Raw genomic sequence first — 21475 nt, 5'->3', positions numbered from 1 at the left:
CCACTACAGTCTCTATGCGGACGACATAACCTTTTGGGTAAATAGAGGGAATGACGCCCAAGAAGAGGAAACCCTGCAAGAACCAGTCATACGTGCGCAGGTGCACGCACAAATGTGCGGACTGACGTGTTCCCGGCAAAAATCAGAGGTTCTTCTGCTACGCGGTCCCATCCAGGTAAAGAGACGGCACAATGCTTCCCTCCCCCCCCCCCCAGATCGAAATCTTGGCGGGGGAAAACCAATCCCACAGGTGAAAACCATCAGGGTTCTGGGCTACTTAATTCAATACAACGGTTTAAATACCGAGACCATAAACAAACTCGACACGCAGGCTACAGCAAACACTGTGCTTACTGCACAGGCTTTCTAATAACCATTCAGGGCTAAAGGAGGCTGAGCTCATTAGGTTGTTGCAGGCCTTTATTATAAGCAGTATATTATACACAATCCCTTAACCTACGACGCGTGGAAAAGAATAAGGTAGAATGTATTATACGGAAGGCGTACAAGGCTGCCCTTGGCTTTCCTGCATATACATCAACCGAGAAACTCTTTGCACTAGGGGTGCACAACACCCTCAATGAGCTCGTCGAGGCTCACCGCATAAAGCAACATGAGTGCCTCTCCCGATCCGCTCCAGGTAGAACAATACTGCAGATAGCTGCAACACAGTACGAGACATTGATGTCCCCCAAAATCAGCATAGACCCTCTATACTGGAAGGACATCCGTGTACTACACTTACCGAAAAATATGCACCCTATTCACCATGAGGAGCGCATGCTAGCCAGCGCCCAAGCGCTCCACAAGCAATATTGTACTAACGCAGATGTAGTCTATGTAGATGCATCGCCATATAAAGCCCGTAGTGCACTCGCCATGGCCGTGGTAGACTACGGAGGTGCTATCACATCCGGAGGCACAATTCAATCCCACAACATTGAGTGTGCGGAGGAGGTTGCCATCTCCCTCGCCATCACCGCTTCCTACTGCAAGATGATAATCTAAGTCAGCGGTTCGTAATTTCTCCAAAGGGCGTATTTCCCCCGAAACTTATAACATCCTGAAACGAAACTCATATCGGCGCCCCGTCATGATCATCTGGACACCGGCGCATTCCTCAATGCCTGGGAATGAAGTGGGCCACTCCATCGCGCGAGAATTTATTGACCGCGCTTTGGCCACAATGATCTGGCATCGGTGAGGGATCGTATGGTTTCCTTCCAGGAGATCACCACACACTATCGCCTGAGCAGGAAGCTATACCCTGCAGGCAACAAATCTCTAAGTCAGGGACACGAAGTCACTTGGCGGAGATTGCAAACGGGTACCTTCGCCAACTTAAAGCTATACTACAGGATTTATCCTGCGGAATACTCTGAAGTCTGCCCCTGGTGCCACGACCGACCAGCGGACATTAGCCATATGATATGGGCCTGTCCGGCCAATCCGCCGCCGCGAAAGCGTGCAATTTTAAATACCGAGGATTGGGAGGCTGCTCTGCTCAGCTCGGACCCAGACCAACAACATCTGGTTGTCCAGTGGGATGAGGAGGCCGCCAGGACCTGCGGGCTCCTGGCCGCTTAGTGACCCTTTTGATCCTTGTTGCCAGTAAAGTTTTACGAACGAACGAGAGCTCTTTATATTTGCCTGTACAAGCGTGAGACCATGCTTGTGAATTTAAGTAGTAAGCCAAGGCTTACTGCAATTTATATGGCCGATGGAAACCTTACATTGTGTAGTTGTCTAATGAAGTTGGCCATACGCCTGATGAAGGCTAATGAAGTTCAAGGTTTGAGGGAAGCTCATCTGGTCGGGATGAAACATGGCGAAATCTAAACAAATCCCGGGGCAAAGTATTCTGTCTAATACCTTGCTATCGCTATGAATGCTGTGGCTTCCGGCTCAAACTGCGACACTTTATAAGCCTGCGAATTCTGGTTTGGTGAACCACAGTTGACGAATATTCTCTAGAATATTCGAGCTGCAAGTTACATTTCCCTTAATAAATTTTGCAACTTAAGTCTGAGATAGTATTCGCCACGCAGCTGAGGAATGAGTTGGCATGGAATTGTTCATTTTTGGCAAGAGCTAGAGGGGGGGAAGGGGGTCTGCATTATTAGGTTTTTTTTTGCTAGCAAATGTATTTTTGTCTATGTTCGCTATTGCGAGCGATTTATACAGAAATTATTTGTTCTCTTTGACTGATGGTCATAGAGTAGCCAATGTGGATGGATAAAATGTTTCTTTCATTGCACAGGATTGTCCCTAGTCTTTCGCATTGCCATCTTCGGCAGTTGGTATCGCGGTACCTCTACTTTCGCGGTGCAACGCAGTCAATCTTCGTCCCGAGTTGTTCAGTGCCCTATCTCATTCCATTTGCCTGCCGTTTTTGTAACGCACACCAGCCGAGGTGTCGTAGTTGCTTCGGCGGTTAGCTGCTAAGCCCTTGGGCACCAGATGAAATGCATTCTGGTGTCGGCGAAATGCAAGAACGTCCTTGTACAATTGATTCTTTACACGGTAAATTTAATGCGAAGCCCCCCATTACGACCTGACTCCTATTCGTATCGTGATTTTGTTGATTAAGACACTAAAATTCAATTTTAATTCTCCAGGAATACTTTGTAGTAAGAGTAATAAGTTAGGGCTAGTTCGTTTCTCTTGACATGCATGTTGAAATGTGTTTGTCCTATACGTCTTTAACGTATGTCAGTTTCTTGCGCTAGTAAACATGTATACATTGTCATGCTCAGACGAGTATAGTTTAGTGCAGTGTGTATAGTATAGTGTTCAGTTGCTTATAGTTGGTTTATAGTTTCATTTTATTTATGTATATATATAGATACTGCGATCTTTTACAAGATCTTAGCACGGGGAGAACATACAAGTACACTCCTACAAACATACACTATAAGGAATCTTGCCAACGCTTGAATTCAACATGAGAAAAAAAGAACAGAATGTAAGCAAAAAGAAGCAAATAAATTATGTGCGACAGAGTCAAGAATGCAGGTGCGCCTGAAAAAGGGATAAAGAATTTAGTATAACGACTTCATCAGGAAGTTTATTCCAATCAACTATTGTTCTTTAAAAAAAAAGAGTATTTCAAGGAGTTGTTGTGCGGTGTTTACGGGGTTACTGCTAGGGAATGTTTATGACGGTTAACATAACCAGTTACAGGTGTCAAGATGCGCGAGGTATCAAAATGGCAGTGGCCGTTCACTAGCTGAAAAAAGAATTTGATACGGGAAACGCGATTTTGTTCTGTAATCGAAGAGAAGCCACTACGTTTAAGCAGATCTGTTGTAGAAGTTGGACCGTAAGAAATGCAGATAAATCGAACAGCTTTCTTTTGAATTGCTTCTAATTTTTCAACATTAGTTGTTGTGTAGTTATAGTAGATTTTTCCCGTTTACTTTTTAAAGCTAAGTTATGAAATAAATATTTATGTAGCTGACGTTGTGATGTCATTGTCAAGGATCTGACTAAGTTTTTATAACTCTTGTATATCATGTTACAAACATTTCCAATTGCCAGATGTTTCAAATAATGTTAGGATATGTGTGGTTCTATGAACAAGGGCTTATGTTTTTCACGTTGACACCTCGAGGCTTTTTGCGGAGACATGGAAGGCGACCAAGGTATTCTTTATTGCTTTGTCATATTTGTTGCTGTACTAATTGGCTCATACTAATGGTGTCATATTAATACAGAATATTGCCACATGCCGTCAAATAGGAGCCATCAGCTGTGGCACGTACTCGCTTGGGGGTTGGAAGAAGAAGAGAACGTTCTTCTTTTTGGTCTGGTTCTAGTAAAGACGGGGACTTCTTGCTGGCTCTGTTGTTTTGCCCACGACATTACTGGTGGAAGTGCTGGGTAAATGCACCTTCGCTCCCAAGTTTTCGCCGTCACTGCTAGCACCTCCCAGACAGCCACAGCTCTCACAGCAAGAAGCAGCCGCCGCCTGCAAGGACTACCACCCGAATTCGTTCCCTTGTCGTCGAGACTAGAAACAACAATGTCAACGACCACTACAAACCAGGCGACCCAAAACCACCATGCCCAGTATTCTCTCCCGCATGTTTTTCATACGCCACAGACGCCCAGACCGTTCCACGGAGACACTTTTGAAGATGTTGAAGACTGGCTGGACAACTTCCATCGGGTTGCCAGCATCAACGAGTGGGATGATGTTCGCAAGCTGCGGAGAGCTTACTTCGCGCTAGAAGACTCTGCGAAGACATGGTATGAGAGCCATGACATGGTACGAGTTTACCCGACAGCTCCGCGATGCGTACCGCAACGCCGAAAGAAAGGAGAGAGCTAAACAAGCCATCTCTTCTAGGTACCAGCGGCCCAACGAGAGAGTCTCGATGTTTGTTGAGGACATGTTTTGTATTTTCAGACGCGCAGACCCTGCAATGCCCGAGGAAAAGAAGGTGCGACATTTAATGCGTGGAGTCAAGGAACAGCTTTTCGCCGGACTCGTACGCAATCCACCAACAACTGTGGCCGAGCTCGTGAGTGAGGCAACCACGATGGAGCGTACTCTCCAGCAGCGGTCGTCACAGTACGAACGCCACGACATCACGGCTACTGCTTGCTCTCTTGGGTTCGACAGCGAGAAGCAGGCCCTCGCAGACTTCATACGAAGCGTTGTGCGTGACGAACTGCGGCAACTCCAAGCAGTGTCACCAGTGGGACCCCAACCACCCATGACAGCACTTTCGGACGTCATCCGGAGTGAAATCAGACAGGCGGTGCAACCACTCGCACCACCTAGACCTGAGGTCCCTGTGCTAACCTATGCAGCGGCATTGTGGGCTCCTGCACCACCATCTACAGATCCCATCATGCGTACAGTGGGCCAGGCTACAAATCTGCTCCCGGACACCTCTTCGCATGCGCTATCCGACTCAAGGTACCCGAGCATACCTACGTATCGACCACCTGATCACTCAAGACAGAGCGCTACTAAGGCTAGTGTATGGCGCTCGTCGGAGAACCGTCCGCTATGCTACCACTGTGGCGAAGCGGGTCACGTGTACCGCAACTGCCAGTACTGCCAGCTAGGTCTCCGCGGCTTTCATCCCGGCGCGCGGTGCCCACGTTACGGTGAGCGTCCCCGCGAAATCGAAGCGTATCTGACGGGCCAGCGAATTTCATCGACTGTTCAGCGCCGCCAATCGCGATCACCATCCCCTCGCCGGTCCGTGTCACCTAGCCGGCCCTCGTCGTCTTACACTCCCCTAAAGAACCGCGCACCGAGTCCCCACAGGGGAAACTAGGAACCGTGACTTCTGGGGGTGAAGTCGCTTTCCAACGAACATTCCAAGAACCTCCCTCGACGCAAGGACCCGACGACGATCGTTCCGATTTTTCTTTATTTTCCGACAGTACTAAGATTATTTCTGCCGACATCGCCATAGTTGTTGATAATCATGCTGTCACTGCCCTCGTCGACACCGGTGCCGATTATTCAGTTCTGAGCGGCGCACTGGCATCTAAATTGAGGAAAGTCACCACGTCATGGCAAGGGCCCCAGTTACGCACGGCAAGTGACCAACTGGAATGTGCACGGCACGTATTCGAATCCGTGCGTCGACGTTCACAGGGTCTTTCCTCGTATTACCTGTGTGCTCGCGCTCAATAATCCTTGGAATGGACTTTCTTTGTGAATACGGCGCAATCACTGACTTAAGTGAGTTGATGGTGTCGTTCGAGGACCCTTTTCCTTTTGAAGCTCACTACATCACCCAAGTACCGAAGACCGTGCTACGTGTGTCCGATAAATGCGTAACTCTGCCCCCTCGCAGCAGCCTCTTTGGCGGTGTGGAATGTGAGCAGGACGTTTCCCACGCTGTAATTGCGGAGGCAAATTTGTCTTTCCTCCTTGCACAACAAATATGCGTTGCCAGAGGAGTTATTCATCCTCGAAACAGACAGGTTCTCCTGCTGGTCACGAACTTCAGTGAGGAATATCGTTATCTTGCAAGACGCACCGCGATTGCATACTTTGCGGAAATTGCCGACGTCAACGGTCCGCCAGTATTAGCTGCTCTTTCGCCGTGTGACCATTCTGCCAAGGCGTTTGCGAGCACTCTAGATGTGAACCCGAGCCTACCATCAGAACAACGAGAAAGGCTTCTGGACTTACTCGATTCTTTTCGAGATTGTTTCGCTACAACGACGAAGGTTAACCAGATGCCGCTTGCCCAGCATCGTACCATTACAGAACCTACCGAAAGGCCCGTTCGACAACATGCCTATAGGGTATCGCAAAAGGAACAAGACGCTATACGTGATCAAGTTCAACAGATGCTTAAAGAGGACGTCATCCACTAGTCCCTGGGCTTCGCCAGTTGTGTTAGTAAAGAAGAAAGATGGTACCTTGCGCTTTTGCGTCGATTATCGAAAATTAAATAAGATCACGAAGAAAGACGTTTACCCCCTGCCCCGAATAGATGACTCCTTGGATCGTATATGCAACGCTCGCTACTTTTCTTCCATGGATTTACGCAGTGGCTACTGACAAATCTCCGTTGACGCGCGTGATGATGAAAAGACCGCTTTTATTACTCCTGACGGCCTCTACGAGTTCAATGTGCTTCCTTTTTGGTTATGCTCAGCGCCAGCTACTTTTCAAAGAATGATGGACATGGTTCTCTCTGGGCTGAAATGGCAATCGTGTCTCGGTTACCTCGACGACGTGGTGGTCTATTCGGACACGTTTGCGCAGCATGTCCAGCCCTCAAGACACTTCTTCAGGCAATTCGAACAGCTGGACTTTCTCTAAAACCCGAAAAATGTCATTTTGGATACGAAGAACTGAAGCTTTTAGGTCACGTTGTGAGCCCTGCCGGCATCCGCCCAGACCCAGAGAAAACGAGCGCCGTCGCCGCATTTCCCGTGCCAACAAATAAGCGTGATCTACGCCGATTTCTGGGGCTCTGTGAGTAGTACCGACGCTTTGTCAAAAATTTCTCTAAAATCGCTGAACCCCTCAACCACCTGACGAAGGAATGCATGCCGTTTGTTTGGGGTCAGGATCAGTGCCTCGCATTCGATACCCTCCGAAACCTTCTCCAGGCCCCACCTGTACTCGGTCACTTTGACGAGACCGCTGACACGGAGTTGCACACAGATGCCAGCAACGTCGTCCTTGGAGCTGTCTTGATTCAGTGGCAAAATGACAGAGAGCGTGTGATTGCCTATGCGAGCCGAACGTTATCCGCTGCCGAGAAAAACTACTCTGCCACAGAAAAAGAATGCTTAGCCGTTGTCTGGGCCATAACAAAGTTTCGGCCATACTTGTACGGTCGCCCATTCAGAGTAGTCAGCGACTACCATTCGATTTGCTGGCTCGCGAATCTCAAAGACCCCTCAGGTTGCCTGGCGCGATGGAGCCTTCGACTGCAAGAATTTGACGTCACCATCGTTCACAGGTCAGGACGCAAACACACCGACGCTGACTGTTTCTCACGTGCACCAGTCGGAAGTGCCCCCGCTGACCTTGAGGAGGACGACAGTTTTCTTTCTGCCGTATCAGTAACAGACATGGCTCAACAACAGCGCGACGACTTGGAGCTCAGTCCTCTCATTGACTACCTGGAAGAGCGCACGTCAAGTCCTCCTCGAAGTTTCCCACGCGCGCTAGCCTCCTTTTGTTTCCGAGATGGCGTCCTTTATAAGAAGAACTTTGACCATACGCAAGCTACATACCTGCTAGTCGCGCCGACCTCGCTTCGTGACGATATTTTACGTGCCTGTCACGACTAACCATCGTCCGGACACCTGGGGTACACACGCACGTTGGAACGAATTCGTCGCTCTTACTACTGGCCACGTCTCGCAAAGACTGTGCAGCATTACGTTCGCACATGTCGCGACTGCCAACGACGTAAGACTCCACCTGTGCGGCCAGCAGGACTGCTACAACCAGTAGCAATACCGCAGAGGCCATTTCATCAGATTGGTATGGACTTGCTGGGATCATTCCCCACGTCTTCGTCCGGCAATCGGTGGATTGTGGTTGCTACCGATTACATAACACGGTACTGCGAAACAAAGGCACTCCCAAAAGCTACCGCAGCAGACATCGCCCATTTTTTCGTGCACTGCATTGGCCTACGTTACGGAGCGCCAGCGGTCGTCATTACCGATCGTGGGACAGCTTTCACCGCCGAGATGTTACAGGAAGTCTTGAGGCTAAGTGGCACTGCACATCGCAAAACGACGGCTTATCACCCCCAAACAAATGGACTGACTGAACGCCTGAACAAGACAATCGCGGATATGCTGTCAATGTATGTGGCCATTGACCACAAGAACTGGGATGATATCCTTCCTTACGTCACTTTTGCGTAGAATACCGCAATTCAAGAAAGTACAGGCTTCACACCTTTTCGCTTAGTGCACGGTCGAGAGTTCACCACGATGCTCGACGCCATGCTCCTTGCCGACAACTTGGGGATGTTTCACACGGATGCGGCCATGTTCGCTCAGCGCGCCGAGGAGGCGCGTCAACTCGCGCGATACCGTATTCAGTGTCGCCAAACCGCAGACGCACGGCGCTACAAACTTCGCCACCGCGAGGTTGCCTACAATCCTGGCGATGAAGTGTGGGTGTGGACCCCCATCCGACAGCTGGGCCGGTCAGAAAAGTTGCTGCGTCGCTACTTCGGTCCCTACAAGATTGTACGGCGACTCAGTGACGTTACCTATGAGGTTCTCCCAGAAGGCACCCCAAGAAACTCCCGTCGGCTTCCTCCAACTGAAGTGGTTCATGTTTCAAGACTGAAACCATATTTTTCGCGCCGTGACTCGACTGTCGAGTGACTATACTACATTGACGACTTACGCCGTTCTTTTTTTTTACTTTTTTTGTTCGTTTTCGTTGTGTTCTGTGTTTTTTTCCTTTTCTTCCTTCTTTCACAGAAGCAGATTGTTCTTACGCGTTACGACACATTTCTTTCATTTATATTGTCACCTTCATTTTTTATATATATTTTTTACCCTCATTTACAGCATCGAGACGATGCTTCTTAGGAGAGGGGGTAATACCACATGCCGTCAAATAGGAGCTATCTGCTGTGGCACGTACTCGCCTGGGGGTTGGAAGAAGAGAACGTTCTTCTTTTTGGTCTGGTTTCAGTAAAGACGGGGACTTCTTGCTGGGTCTGTTGTTTCGCCCGCGACAATATTGACGCGGAATAATGTAAAGTGGGAACAGACTAGTGTAGGGCGCCTTTGTTTTCTTGTATATAAATTGCGAATTGCAGACTAGTATGTGAAAAGCCAGACAGTATTGACCATTCTTTTTCGGTGAGCGTTGGGACAAAGTATTTTTGATGTTGTTCAGCATGGATCACGAAATGATGACTTAGGAATATACGCAGTCAGTACAAGGTTTGTTGATGTCGTCACAGATAAAACATTATTTTTCTTCATTGGTTACATAATGTTAACAGGGCCCCAATGATTGACACGCACAATACATGTACGCATTACATACAAGCGGGGGAGGTTTCAGGGGTGCCATTGAATGGGGAGGTACAAGAACAAATGCAAGAGGACAAAGACTAGCAAACTTCACCTGCAATCACGGCCTTTCACTCCTGAATGACGGCAGCCCAACGTTTATACGAGGCGTGAATTATGGCAGCTGTCTTGACCTAGGTTTCGTCTGCAGCTCTTTCACAAGATGTGTTAAATGGTTTTTGAATATCGAGAAACATGGGAGTGATCACATTCCCACGTACTTTATCATCAAAGGGATGTCCAGGTCCTTCCCGCGGAAAACCATTCGAATAATTGATTCGACTAGATTTACCTCTGCCATGGAACATGCTTGTCGAGATGCCTTGTCCTCTAGATTAGAGGAAACAATCAAGTGTGCAATGCGAGACGCCACACGCACGGTCACGGTTTCGTCGAAGCGCACGGATATAGATATAGAGTTGGAGCGGCTTCGTGCACTCCGTCGTCGTGCGGAGCGGCGATATCGGCGTACAAAATCCATTGATGACCTTAGAATAGCCAGACGACTCCAAGAGAAAATTCAACGTCGCATGGATAGATTAGCATCACGACATTGGACAATGTTTTGCCAGTCACTAGACCCTCGGAAGCCACTTTCCCACATCTGGAGAACCGTACATGGTCTGCGTTCCCTCCCTGAACAACGCTTCCCGTTCAAAGCACTGGCGCTCTTCCAGAGGCGGCTGGATGTTGCAGAGGACTTTTCTACAAGGATCGTTGGCCAAGCAACTGGTCCAGGCTCTCCAGCCCCCAGTGACATCCCCTTTTCGCGGGACTGCCGCATGGATCTTCCTTTCACAATGGAGGAACTTGAAGCGGCTCTTGCTCTATGCAGGCATTCTTCATCCCCGGGACCAGATGGAATATCCTACCGCGCCTTGAAAAACCTGAGTAAATGCGCACGTAGAGGACTGTTAGATCTCTACAACGTATCCTGGCAAGATGGCATGGTTCCCGGAGAATGGAAGACAAGCCGCTTAGTTCCTCTCCTGAAGCAAGGCAAGTCTCCACTTGAACTCACCTCATACCACCCAATAGCGCTGGCCAGCTGTGTGGGAAAGATAATGGAAAAGATGATCCTTGCCCGCTTAGAGTGGTACCTCGAACACTACAACATGTTCCCAAATTGCATGGCTGGTTTTCGTCGAGGTCGCTCATCAATAGATAGTGTTGTTGATCTCGCTACGTATGTCCAACATCACAAGTCATGCAAAAGATTATCTGTAGCTTTGTTCTTTGATGTCAAGGGGGCATACGATAACGTATCTCACGAGGCTATCCTCGATGCTCTTGAGATGGTTGGCTTAGGTGGTCGAGTTTTTCAATGAATTTCTCATTACCTTTTTATGAGATCGTTCTTTGTGTGTACCGGCGATGGTCAACCGTACGAAGACACTACACCTACCGAGGCGTCCCTCAAGGCGTAGTACTAAACCCCACCCTATTCAACCTCACACTCATTGATCTCGTTGAACATCTACCAGCAGCGATCAAGATATAAATCTACGCAGACGACATATGTATATGGACTTCATGTGTGACACGCCCTCAGATACGTGCAAGACTTCAAAAAGCTGCTACACTGACAGCTATATACCTCCACAACCATGGTCTTGAAATCTCGTCAGACAAATGTGCACTGGTGGCATTCACCCACAAACCAATCACACCCCTATGCCGTCTCTATAAATGGCCAGATAATTCCTTATGAACAGACTCACAGATTTCTTTGCATAATCACTGATAGAGATCTCTCATGGAGCGCGCACGTGACCTACTTGAAACAGCGTTTGACAGCAATCACCCAGCTTTTCAAGTTTCTCGGCGAAAAGACTTGGGGACTGTCAGTACATGCAATGTTGGAATTGTACAGGGCTCTTTTTCTGGGCTTCTTGAGATACAGTTTGCCCGTACTGACCAACACTTGCCAGACAAACCTTCGTGCTCTACAGGCTATTCAAGCTCGGGCTCTAAGGGTTTGTCTTGGGTTGCCGAAATGCACATCAACAGTGGAGACTATTGCAATCACCCGGGGCCAACGCATATAAACGCAAATTGCGGTGGAAGTGTTGAGAGTGCACATTAGGCACTTTGCCTGGGCCCTGTTCCCATCATCTGGCAACACTACCGTCAGAAAGGCCGCAGGCATCATTTTGCACTCTGATTTCGCAGTATTACACTCCCCTTCCATCAGGCTTCTTCCCCGCAACTAAGCCATCGATTCGTCCATGGTGTTTGGGTCGACCTGCAGTGCACCTCACCGTACCAGGAATCAGAAAGAAATCTGAGCTGTCATCACCTGCTCTTAAACAACTCAATCTGTTCCTTTTGCACGAAAGCTACGCCGACCACGTACACATCTATGCTGACGGATCGGCAACTCTCCAGTGTTCCTCTGGAGCCGTGGTACTCCCAGCGACATCCACCGCCATCAGTTTCAAGACGTGTCACCCAACGACATCGACGGCTGCGGAACTTGCAGCTCTTCCCGCTGCACTTCGTCTCGTCAGCCAAGAACAACCTCGAAGATGGTCAATATTTAGTCACTCGAAGGCAGCACTGCAGTCTTTGCTATCATACCTGCGACGTGCACCACACGAAGAACTGGTATTTTAGATTAGAGAACTAACCCATACGTTGACTGAGAAAGGACACCACGGGACATTTCAGCGGCTTCCAAGTGACTGCGGCGTCATAGGAAAGGAACACGCCGATAACGCCGCTCGGTCGGCGTTTCAAGACGGCGAAGAGGAACCAATACCATTATCAAGGACAGATGACACTCGAAAACTTCGAATACTCACCCTGGATATCACGTTCTCCCTGTGGGATGCCGGAAGTTTTCAAAGCAATCGGCTGCACAACTTAGACTCCTCTCTACGCTTTTGCATCCCAGCTGGACTCTGCTGTCGAGAAGCAACCCTACTTTTTCGAATATGGTTAGGAGTGGCCTTTACTAGGTCTTTTGCATTCCGAATGGGATGGGCCGACGACGCCTCCTGTGATGACTGTGGTAGCGAGGAGACTCTTCAGCACCTTCTCTGTGACTGTCCTCGCTACTATTTACAGAGACGATCGCTCGTACACGAGATAGCGCGTTTAGACCAAAGACATCTAACAGAGGAACTTATTTTAGAATGCCGACATCACAAGCCATCGCAGCGGAGGGCGACGAGGGCACTGTGGCAGTATTTAAGGGCAACAGACTTGGAGAAGTGGCTATAGCCCGGACAGATGTTTATAGTGCTGCAAGTGCTACTTTGCTGTGCCACCTGTGACCGATTGTGATTGTGTATCTGTGCTCCTTGCTTTCTCTATCTCTACTTTCCTGCCCCTTTACCTCTCCCTCCCTTCTCTCCCCAGCGTAGGGTAACAAACCGGATCTTCCCATCTGGTTAACCTCCCCGCCTTTACCCTTTCTTCTGTCTCTGTCTCTTTTCATTTGTGTGCAAGTTTGTCTATTCATATACTTTATAGTTTGTTTTTCGCTAGCGTAAATATTTCGTTCGTTCTTCCCTGTAAGGAATAAAAAGAGACGGTGGCTACCATCTCAGTGGCTACTGCATGTGGCTGTCAACAAAGTTTGGCAGAATTCAAAAGTGAAACATTCTCTTGTGCCAGGTTTGTAAATATTTTTTTGTTCATTGCATTCGGCATTACCCTCAATCACGTTTGCTCTGGCTGCTGATAAATCTTTGGCTTTACCAAGAAAGGATTGAGCTAGGAAGATGTGAATTGCAAGATGTATGTGCCAGTTTATCTATGCTCAACGGTGCAAAAATGACCCAGCTATGTTACAGCCTGTTATTGTTTTTCAGTATCCAAAGAACATTTTGGCGTAGAAGAGCATAAGACCATAGCCAAGTTCATGTTTTTCCAAGATTAAGGCATGAAGTTGTGGCCACGACCTAATATTACAAACATAAGGAGTTGACTAAAATATTGTGCTTGCCATGCCATGCCTGACGCGACAGGAGCCCTTCATGTGCTGCCGTGGAACGCTGCTTTTTATATTTTAGAACTGGCTATTTCGGGGTTTAAAGAGACACACCAAGGCACACCACCTAAACATTTTAATTCCATCCACGAAATGATAACTGAGGACCGCCAAACATTAGCCAAAAGCATTGCTCTATATCTGGGAATACCATGTGAGAGTGTTGGTGCTGTTATAAACGAAAACTAAACAAAAAAATAAGCATGTGGAAGTATTGGTGGCGGTTTTGGAACACCTTGCAAAGAGTTAGTCAGATTTTTCCACAAACTGGTAACTGGTAATGAGACATCGAACTACTGGTATGGTCCCGAGACAAACGAAGAGTATAGGAAATGCAGACACCGTGGTTCCTTCAGATCAAAGACATTCTGTGTGCAAAGTTTGGTGCAGAAAAAAATTACAACAGTTTTTTGGGACAAGAAATGAGTTCTGCTGAAAGCAGACTACCTCCAACAGAGTTCCACCATTATGCAGAATAATATTGTGCTTTATTTACGAAATTGAGGCAATACAATAACGAAAATGTCGGAGAAAGCTCTCCGAAAATGCCATGTTGGTGCATGACAATGCCTCGTTGCCCACTTTGGGTGAAACAATCCCAAAACTGACCTCCTCACCTTTTAACTGATTATCCATCCACCCTATTCGCACGACCTGGCTTTTTATGACTAATACTTTCCACAATTAAGAAACACACTTACAGGGACAACAATTTGATAGTGTTCTGGAAGCAACTAATGCTGCGAATGAGAGGGTACAGCGGCAGATGAAAAAAAAAATTTTTACAAGGGCTTGAGAAGATGAAAGACAGATGTCGCAAGTACATTAACTTCCAGGGGTGATAAGTAGGATAGCTTCGCTGGTACAGCTCCCTATCTTGATATTTTATAGGTAAAGCAAAATACTTATAGCGACTCTTTATAATGCCAACCCACAGGCAATAATGTCGAACGACTACGCTTCTTTTCTATCACTAACCATAATATTTTGTATGGTAATGACGAAGTGCAAAACAGTGTTTTTTGTTTGTATTAAAACAAGATCCCCTTACTCAATCAAGTGTATTGGTGAAAAAGCGACAATGAAAATAATCATACAACGTATCCAGGAAGGCTACATTTCCTGTGAAGAAGTGGCCTAAGCCTTTAAGCATTGCTCCTTCGGCTGGAGCAAAACCGTAAGTCTAGCGTTATCGATCATTCAACTACTGCGATAGTTGCATTCCCGTCAGGTTTACTGCGTATGTGTGCACATATGCATACCGTGTTGTGACGCTATCTAGAGGGAGAGTACTGAACCATTGCACCAGGGGTCTTCATGCAAGTGGACGTCGAAGATTCCAGAATTATCAGGCTTGTCGTGGCGCCTTAATTAAGCAAAAAAAGATCGCTGCCGAGGGACTGTCGGGCATCACTATTTTAGGCACAACCACCGAAGGAAAGCCTCGTGGTCAAGTTCCTATATCCAGTGCCTAGTGCAGGTTGAAAGACCTCTTTCGTGCAGGTTGAAAGGTTGAAAGTGCAGGTTGAAAGACCTCTTTCGCTATCTCCAATAAATTGCGTGCAACATCCACGCAAACTTCCTACCCTTATACACTATGTTTTATTCTGCCGTTGTCGTCTACGTGTGCCTTCTCTTCGCACCCGTTCTGTTAGTCTCACAAACCACCGGCTACTTACAACATGTGGCAAACTTGTCGCCTTTATTAGGCTCATGGGCCGAAAAATTTACCCGTCCGGCGTCATGGCACCAAACATGGTGGTCCTACTCACGACCATTGGTGGGAGTTGAACCCAAACTTTTGGAGTTAATTAAGAAGTTAATTAAGGCACTCGAACCCACGACCTTTGGCGGGAGTCGAACGAACGACCTTTGGTGTTAATGAATGTACAGTTAACTAAGATAGAGGTAAGGCACTCGAACCGACGACCTTTGGTAGGAGTCGAACTAGCGACATTTGGTGGGAGTCATACCAACGAGCATTGTTGCTAATTAGGCTAATTACGGCACAGGTAATTAAGGTAGAATTAATTACGACACTAATACCAACGACCTTTGGCGGGAGAAAGCAAGTAATAGGAAGTAACAACGCATTCGAATAAGAATGTCAAGTAATTTAATGAATGTCTCGTCAGCGAGCAGTCTTTCGCCTTCATCCTCTTTCGTCATCATCAGCCTATATTTATGTCCACTACAGGACGAGGGCCTCTCCCTGCGGTCTCCAATTACCCCTGTCTTGCGCTAGCTGATTCCAACTTGCGCCTGCAAATTTCCTAACTTCATCACCCGACTGCGCTTCCCTCATCCTCTTTAGCGTATGCTAAAGTGACTGTCAACTTTGCTTTTGGTTCTCCGGCAAATTTTCTTCGTCATCGACAAAACGTGAAGTTTCCATTTCATCGGCAATGTGCAAGCGTGCTCTTTCTATGTAAACTCGTTCAGGTGTGCTATAAGTAGTTCTGTGCCTCTTGACAGGCAACGCTGGTCTCACCTGGTGCCGCCCAGCCGACAGGGTACGTGGCCTCCCTGATAGGCGTCGACTGCATGGAGTTGTGCAACAGCTGGTACGCGATGCCTGTTACCCTGTGCGGCACGGCGACACTGCCCCTGCTGTTCTGGATGTTGGCGCAGAGAGCTGGTGTGGGCGCCGCCCTCTGCTGCGCTGCCTGGGTCGCACTCACCCTGGCCATGCCGCTGCTCTCGGCGCCGCTGCAAAAGCGCTTCTGGGTGAGCTACAAGTTATCGGCAGTGTTGCCATTTTATAGTTTTATGCTGGATTAACATAATGGATTTAAATCTTTTTTCGCCAAAACGAACAAATTTTGAGAGGCACAGGACGCTTTAAGCGTGTTTGGAGCAAACCTTTTCTTATTTTCTTTCGCCGCAGTCGTCGGCACAGTTAGCAGCCGAGCAGATTTTAAATATTGTTCAGGCATAGGGTGCGCTAAATTCAAGATATAGTTTGCAGTGCTTTTTTTCTTAACAGTATAACTAAGTTATAAAAAACAAATGGTTTATGGCGCCCCCTATGTCGCGTTTTACGTCGCAAAATACGGCAAGAAATTTCTTCTGAACATGCAGTAAGCTTACGAGTCTAGCCGTGAATAGTCAACTCTTACAAAAAGTATATTCTCTGTATGCGACGGTGATCCTACAATATAATGCTAAAGTGTTTAGTGGTTGATCAATTCCTATTTATTTCTTACAAAACGCATGAAAGAACTCGGCACCCTTACTAATAGTAGTACTCATAATGCTGACGTTCAAAACAGGGGAGGCGTCCTCAGGAAGACGGAGGCTTGAAGTGAATAACAGTGGTAGAATAAGGAATGTTGCTGAAGCCAAACGCTTCAACAATGGTCAGATTCCACATGTCAACTTGTTAAAAAATGTGGAGGGTGTTCAGTAGTTGCAGACAGATAACAGGTGGTGATACTTCTTTTGGTTTAGAAGCAGGCTTGACAAAAACACAGTTCGACTCAAGCATACAAGCAGACGCTTTGGTTATGTCAGGTTTATCACCATTCCGCAAAACGCGAAATAACATCTGTGATTTGAAGGTGTGAAGAAAAAAGCAAAAAAGAAGGATGAAATGGAAACGCGAAGAAGCTCAGTTTCATCAAGTACACATAGAAAAAAGAACAGAACATAAGCACAAAAAGAATATAAAAGCACGAATGACAACTAATGAAACAATAAAGTTATACTGGGTAAGAATACATTAGTAAATCCGGCTTGTTAGGAAAAAAATATAATTGCCTAATAAAATGGGACGGGGGATATGAGCAGCTCAAGTCTAGTCAGGTTCATGACTTGTGATACTTTCCAAAATATAAAATTCAAGAACACTGCAAGTGATTATGTGCACGAAATTCAGCCTGCCTTTACCCGCACGAGTTGTACCGTTATTTATTTGCTGGAATGTTCGTTCTGCCGCAAACAATACATAAACAAAGTAAAACATTTTCAGGTGGTTTACGTGCCAAAACCACAATATGATTATGAGGCACGCAGTAGTTGGGGACTCCGGGTTAATTTTGACCATCTGGGGTTCTTTAACGTGCACGCAATGCACGATACACGGATGTTCTTGCCTTTCGCCCGCATCGAAATGCGGCCACCGCGGCCCGGATTCGATCCCACAACCTCGGGCTTAGCAGCGCAACACCAAAGCTACTACGTCACCAGGGCGGGTGAACAATACCTCGGCGAAGCAGGCACACGCAATGGGTGGTAAGTGAAACAGACATCGTACGGACACAGATAAAAAAAAAGAAAATAAAACATTTAAAATCAGTCGCACTTTCTTTCGTCTATCGACAGGAAATATAGATAATCACGTCTCATTTATAAGTAAAATACACCGCAACCAACAAGTACAAATCTTTTAAAGGGTGCTCTGGTGTGTTTTCGTTACACGAGTGACACGAATATAGCCAGTAGCCCTCAATTCTGTTTTTCAGTACTCTTACGCCGGGTTAGGTCAAATCTGATCATGTAGCTCAAAGGAAGTATTTTACTAACTTGCAATCTCACCCAGTATACCTTTACTGTTTCATCCGTTCAGTATTTCATTAAGGTCATTTCCTTGGCCGCAGCTGTTGAAAAGTAATGTACTCGCATTCGTATTTTTACTCCCAACATAAGACGTGCTAACAAAACAATTCCTTCTACGCGCGCTCGCACACACACACACACACACACACATACACGCACACACACACGCCCACACACACACGAAAAAAAGGCGTTAGACGACTGAGAATTAACAAAAAAAATGATTGGAAGCCTGGCTTTTAAATGGATATTTGTAGCCGACCACTAGGCCGCTCCTTCCTTCCTTAGTGAACATAATCTCGCTATAATTGCACAAACATAATCTATGTATTCGATAGAGATAAATGGGCCGCTACCTTTGGGAAGCTCGACTAGGCTGCGCGCGCTGGGAGCACAGCACTTGAAGTGATAGGCTAAATGAGGTCATTAGTGTGACACATGGCAGTTTTGTTTCTTTTTGCTGCCTTTTATTTCTTCGTCTTACCTTTCTGGTACGAAAATGGGCGTTGCCTTTGATGATCTGCGCGTCGTACTTTTTCTCTGTCGTATTTGTGCAGGGAAAAGAAATTAGAGCTCGAGACGAGAGGTTAAAGTATATAACCGATCTCCTGCAAACCATTCGCGTCGTGAAAATGTATGCCTGGGAGGACGCTCTTCAGCAAAATGTGCTTCGTTCGAGAGAAGAGGAACTGAAGTGGCTTCTGATTGCCAACACGCTGGACGGCATTCTGGACTCTCTGTACAGTTCCTGCAGTTCTGTGGTATGTGCGACAGTGGATGACCTACTTACAGTAGTAATGTTTGGCGGACGGGATTGAAGGTTGAGAATTTAAATGCAACCCTGCTGTTCGTCGATGGGACTGCGGCCGCATGCCCTAAAATGATGTTCTCTTCACAGTCATGTACGTTTTGTTTCACTTAGTGGTACTCTGTCTAGTTTTATCAGCGTTTTGTCGGCATGAATGAAGTCGACGTTCGACCGCAAGCGTGCGCTTATGTGCCACTTTCAGTTGAAACGAAATTTTGTTTCTTCCTTATTTGTAAACCATCGAACACTTAAGGTGGCAGCTCCGTCGTGTCACCGAAAATGTATCTGAGTTTAATTACCCTCCTTGATAGTAATGTCTAACACTAGAAGTCGCCCTGAAAAAAAACTTATCCACTGGAATGCGTGGTAACTAAAGTGCCTGGGAATGTCGACGAGCATTCTGCGAACTGAGCGTGTACCTCAATCGTGGGTGTCCTGCGCTACCTTTAGTCTCGAGTACACATCACCGCTTGATGTCTAAACTATAAACGTTGCAACGGTTTACTTACCGCACGCATTCTGACTAAAAACAACATAATCGCTCCCCTCAACGCGAATTGCGCCAATCGCTATTGGTCGCGAGATCAAGTAATGTCGCTGGCTGGTGGGCACTGGCTGAACCATGGACAGTGTGGATTGCGCCGCGCATCGTGTGCTAGACACTGCGTGTCCACATGTGCTAGTACGGCATGAATATCTTTAAAAGCCGCTTCTTCCGGGACTGTAGCACAGTCATAAATGCTGGTCTGATCTTTAGACAGTGTACAATATCATTTAGAGTTACGCTGTTGTCTTTACGCTGCAATAAAATAAGTCTGGTCTGAATAAATTAGCCGCGAGTACGGCGAGTGTCGTGTATTCTTGTCTCTCCGCTTTGTCCAGGTCAGTGCGCTGCTTCATTCACATGGTATGATAATAATTATTAAGAAATCTTCTTTCTCCTGCTCGTCTATATCTTCTGCTTTGTTGATGAGCTTGTGTACTGCCACTCTAGTAAAGAAGGTCGCTAGTGGCCTTTTTTCGTTGAAGTTAAGATACAGTTTAGTCCACATAGCTGTAAACACATAACCATATGGCCCAAACGCGACAGCTAACAAAGAAAAATCGAGAGATGCTGAGGAGAAACCTGAGTGACCTAACAATTATGGGCTTAAAGGGACCCTAAAGCGGACAGATAGGTTCGGCTGTATTAGTAAATTACTCTTCTGCAATATCAGAAAAGCCGTTTTTGCCATGATAAGAGGCTTGGTAAGTCAGAGCTGCAACGAAAACAAAATACAGGTGGCGAGGACAGCTTGGTGTTCATGCACGAGATCATCGTGACGTCACGAATGTTATCATCCTCTGTTCGCGCCTAGTGGATTTGCTATTTGTAAAGACGGAATACACTCTATTCTGAGGGAACCGAAGATTGAACTTGAAGTTCCGAGATCGTTTATCGTGCATTAAACGATAGATTGGCCCGAATGTTTTCTTGTAGTATTGACCCTTTTCGTGGAGCAGTTTGTTCTACAGAAACGAGAAGGCGCTTTCGGCGGCGCGCCGTACGTCGCCTCAGCGACCGCTCACGAATACGAAGCCATTGCCACTTCTACGAGTACCTTGATTCTGTGCGATCAGCTGTCGGTAATGCAACACTTTTCGCTAACGCACTGTGCTCCAATCATGCTGGATGGAAGTCACGTGTGCAGTAGTTGGCTGAAAAAATAGTGACTGGCATAATAAAGAATGTAATGAACATGTATGACCAAGTTCGCGGACCGCTACTGCAACGGTCCGTACGTGTTTCCGGTACTTCGAGATGTACGGCTTTCCTCGAGGATACAGAAATTTGCTCAAGGCCTGCGTTGCATCGTTAACCTTCAGAGTGACGCGAGACAGAAGAAGAAGACCGGCACCGAAGCAGAGGTCAGCATTAGACCGGCACTGAAGAAGAGGAAGTAGAGGTTGCTCCTCGCCATCTTGGCTGGTTGCTGCTACGCCTGTACTACTCGCCTGTTTTGTAAATATTTGTAAATATACGTTTTCGCGCAACATTTTCTGGTGGAGGTGCTGGGTACGCTGCCAGTTCATCCCCATCACCCAAGCACGGAACTCCGAAGTGGTCGCCGCGTTTTTCCCTCGGTGATGGCCACTGAAGCACGCACCGCGCCGGAACCTACCGTGCAGCAACGGTCCCCGCCATCTGTCATCTTATCGCTTCCGCAAGATCCGGGCACCTTCTCTGGCACAGATAACGTGGACGTCGAGGACTGGATTGCATGGTATGAGCGTGTCAGCAAACAGAACAGATGGGACGATACGCTTATGCTGGCGAATGTGATATTTTACCTGAAAGGAACCGCGCGCGTCTGGTACGAGACGCACGAACACGATTTGACCAGCTGGGACGTTTGCAAAGAAAAACTGAATGACTTGTTCGGCAAGCCCTTGGGTCGTCAACTAGCCGCTAAAAAAGAACTTGGCTCCCGTGCGCAGTCATCTACTGAATCATACATTTCGTATATTCAGGATATTCTAGCGCTTTGCCGTAAAGTTGACGGTAACATGTCCGAAGCGGACAAGAT

General features: G+C 47.1%; 1 protein-coding gene across 1 annotated transcript in view; it reads left to right on the top strand.

Annotated features, from left to right (window-relative positions):
* LOC119444327 (ATP-binding cassette sub-family C member 3-like) overlaps positions 1 to 21475 on the top strand; it is a 321860-nt gene that overhangs the window by 170865 nt on the left and 129520 nt on the right. The window contains exons 10-11 of the mRNA XM_049663273.1: positions 16019 to 16270; positions 18658 to 18861. Coding sequence (XP_049519230.1) covers positions 16019 to 16270; positions 18658 to 18861 — 456 coding nt within the window. The remainder of the gene's footprint in view (positions 1 to 16018; positions 16271 to 18657; positions 18862 to 21475) is intronic.

Source organism: Dermacentor silvarum, chromosome 3, assembly GCF_013339745.2.
Source record: "Dermacentor silvarum isolate Dsil-2018 chromosome 3, BIME_Dsil_1.4, whole genome shotgun sequence".
NCBI classification, from domain to species: domain Eukaryota; kingdom Metazoa; phylum Arthropoda; class Arachnida; order Ixodida; family Ixodidae; genus Dermacentor; species Dermacentor silvarum.
This window is presented reverse-complemented; position numbering and strand designations above follow the sequence as displayed.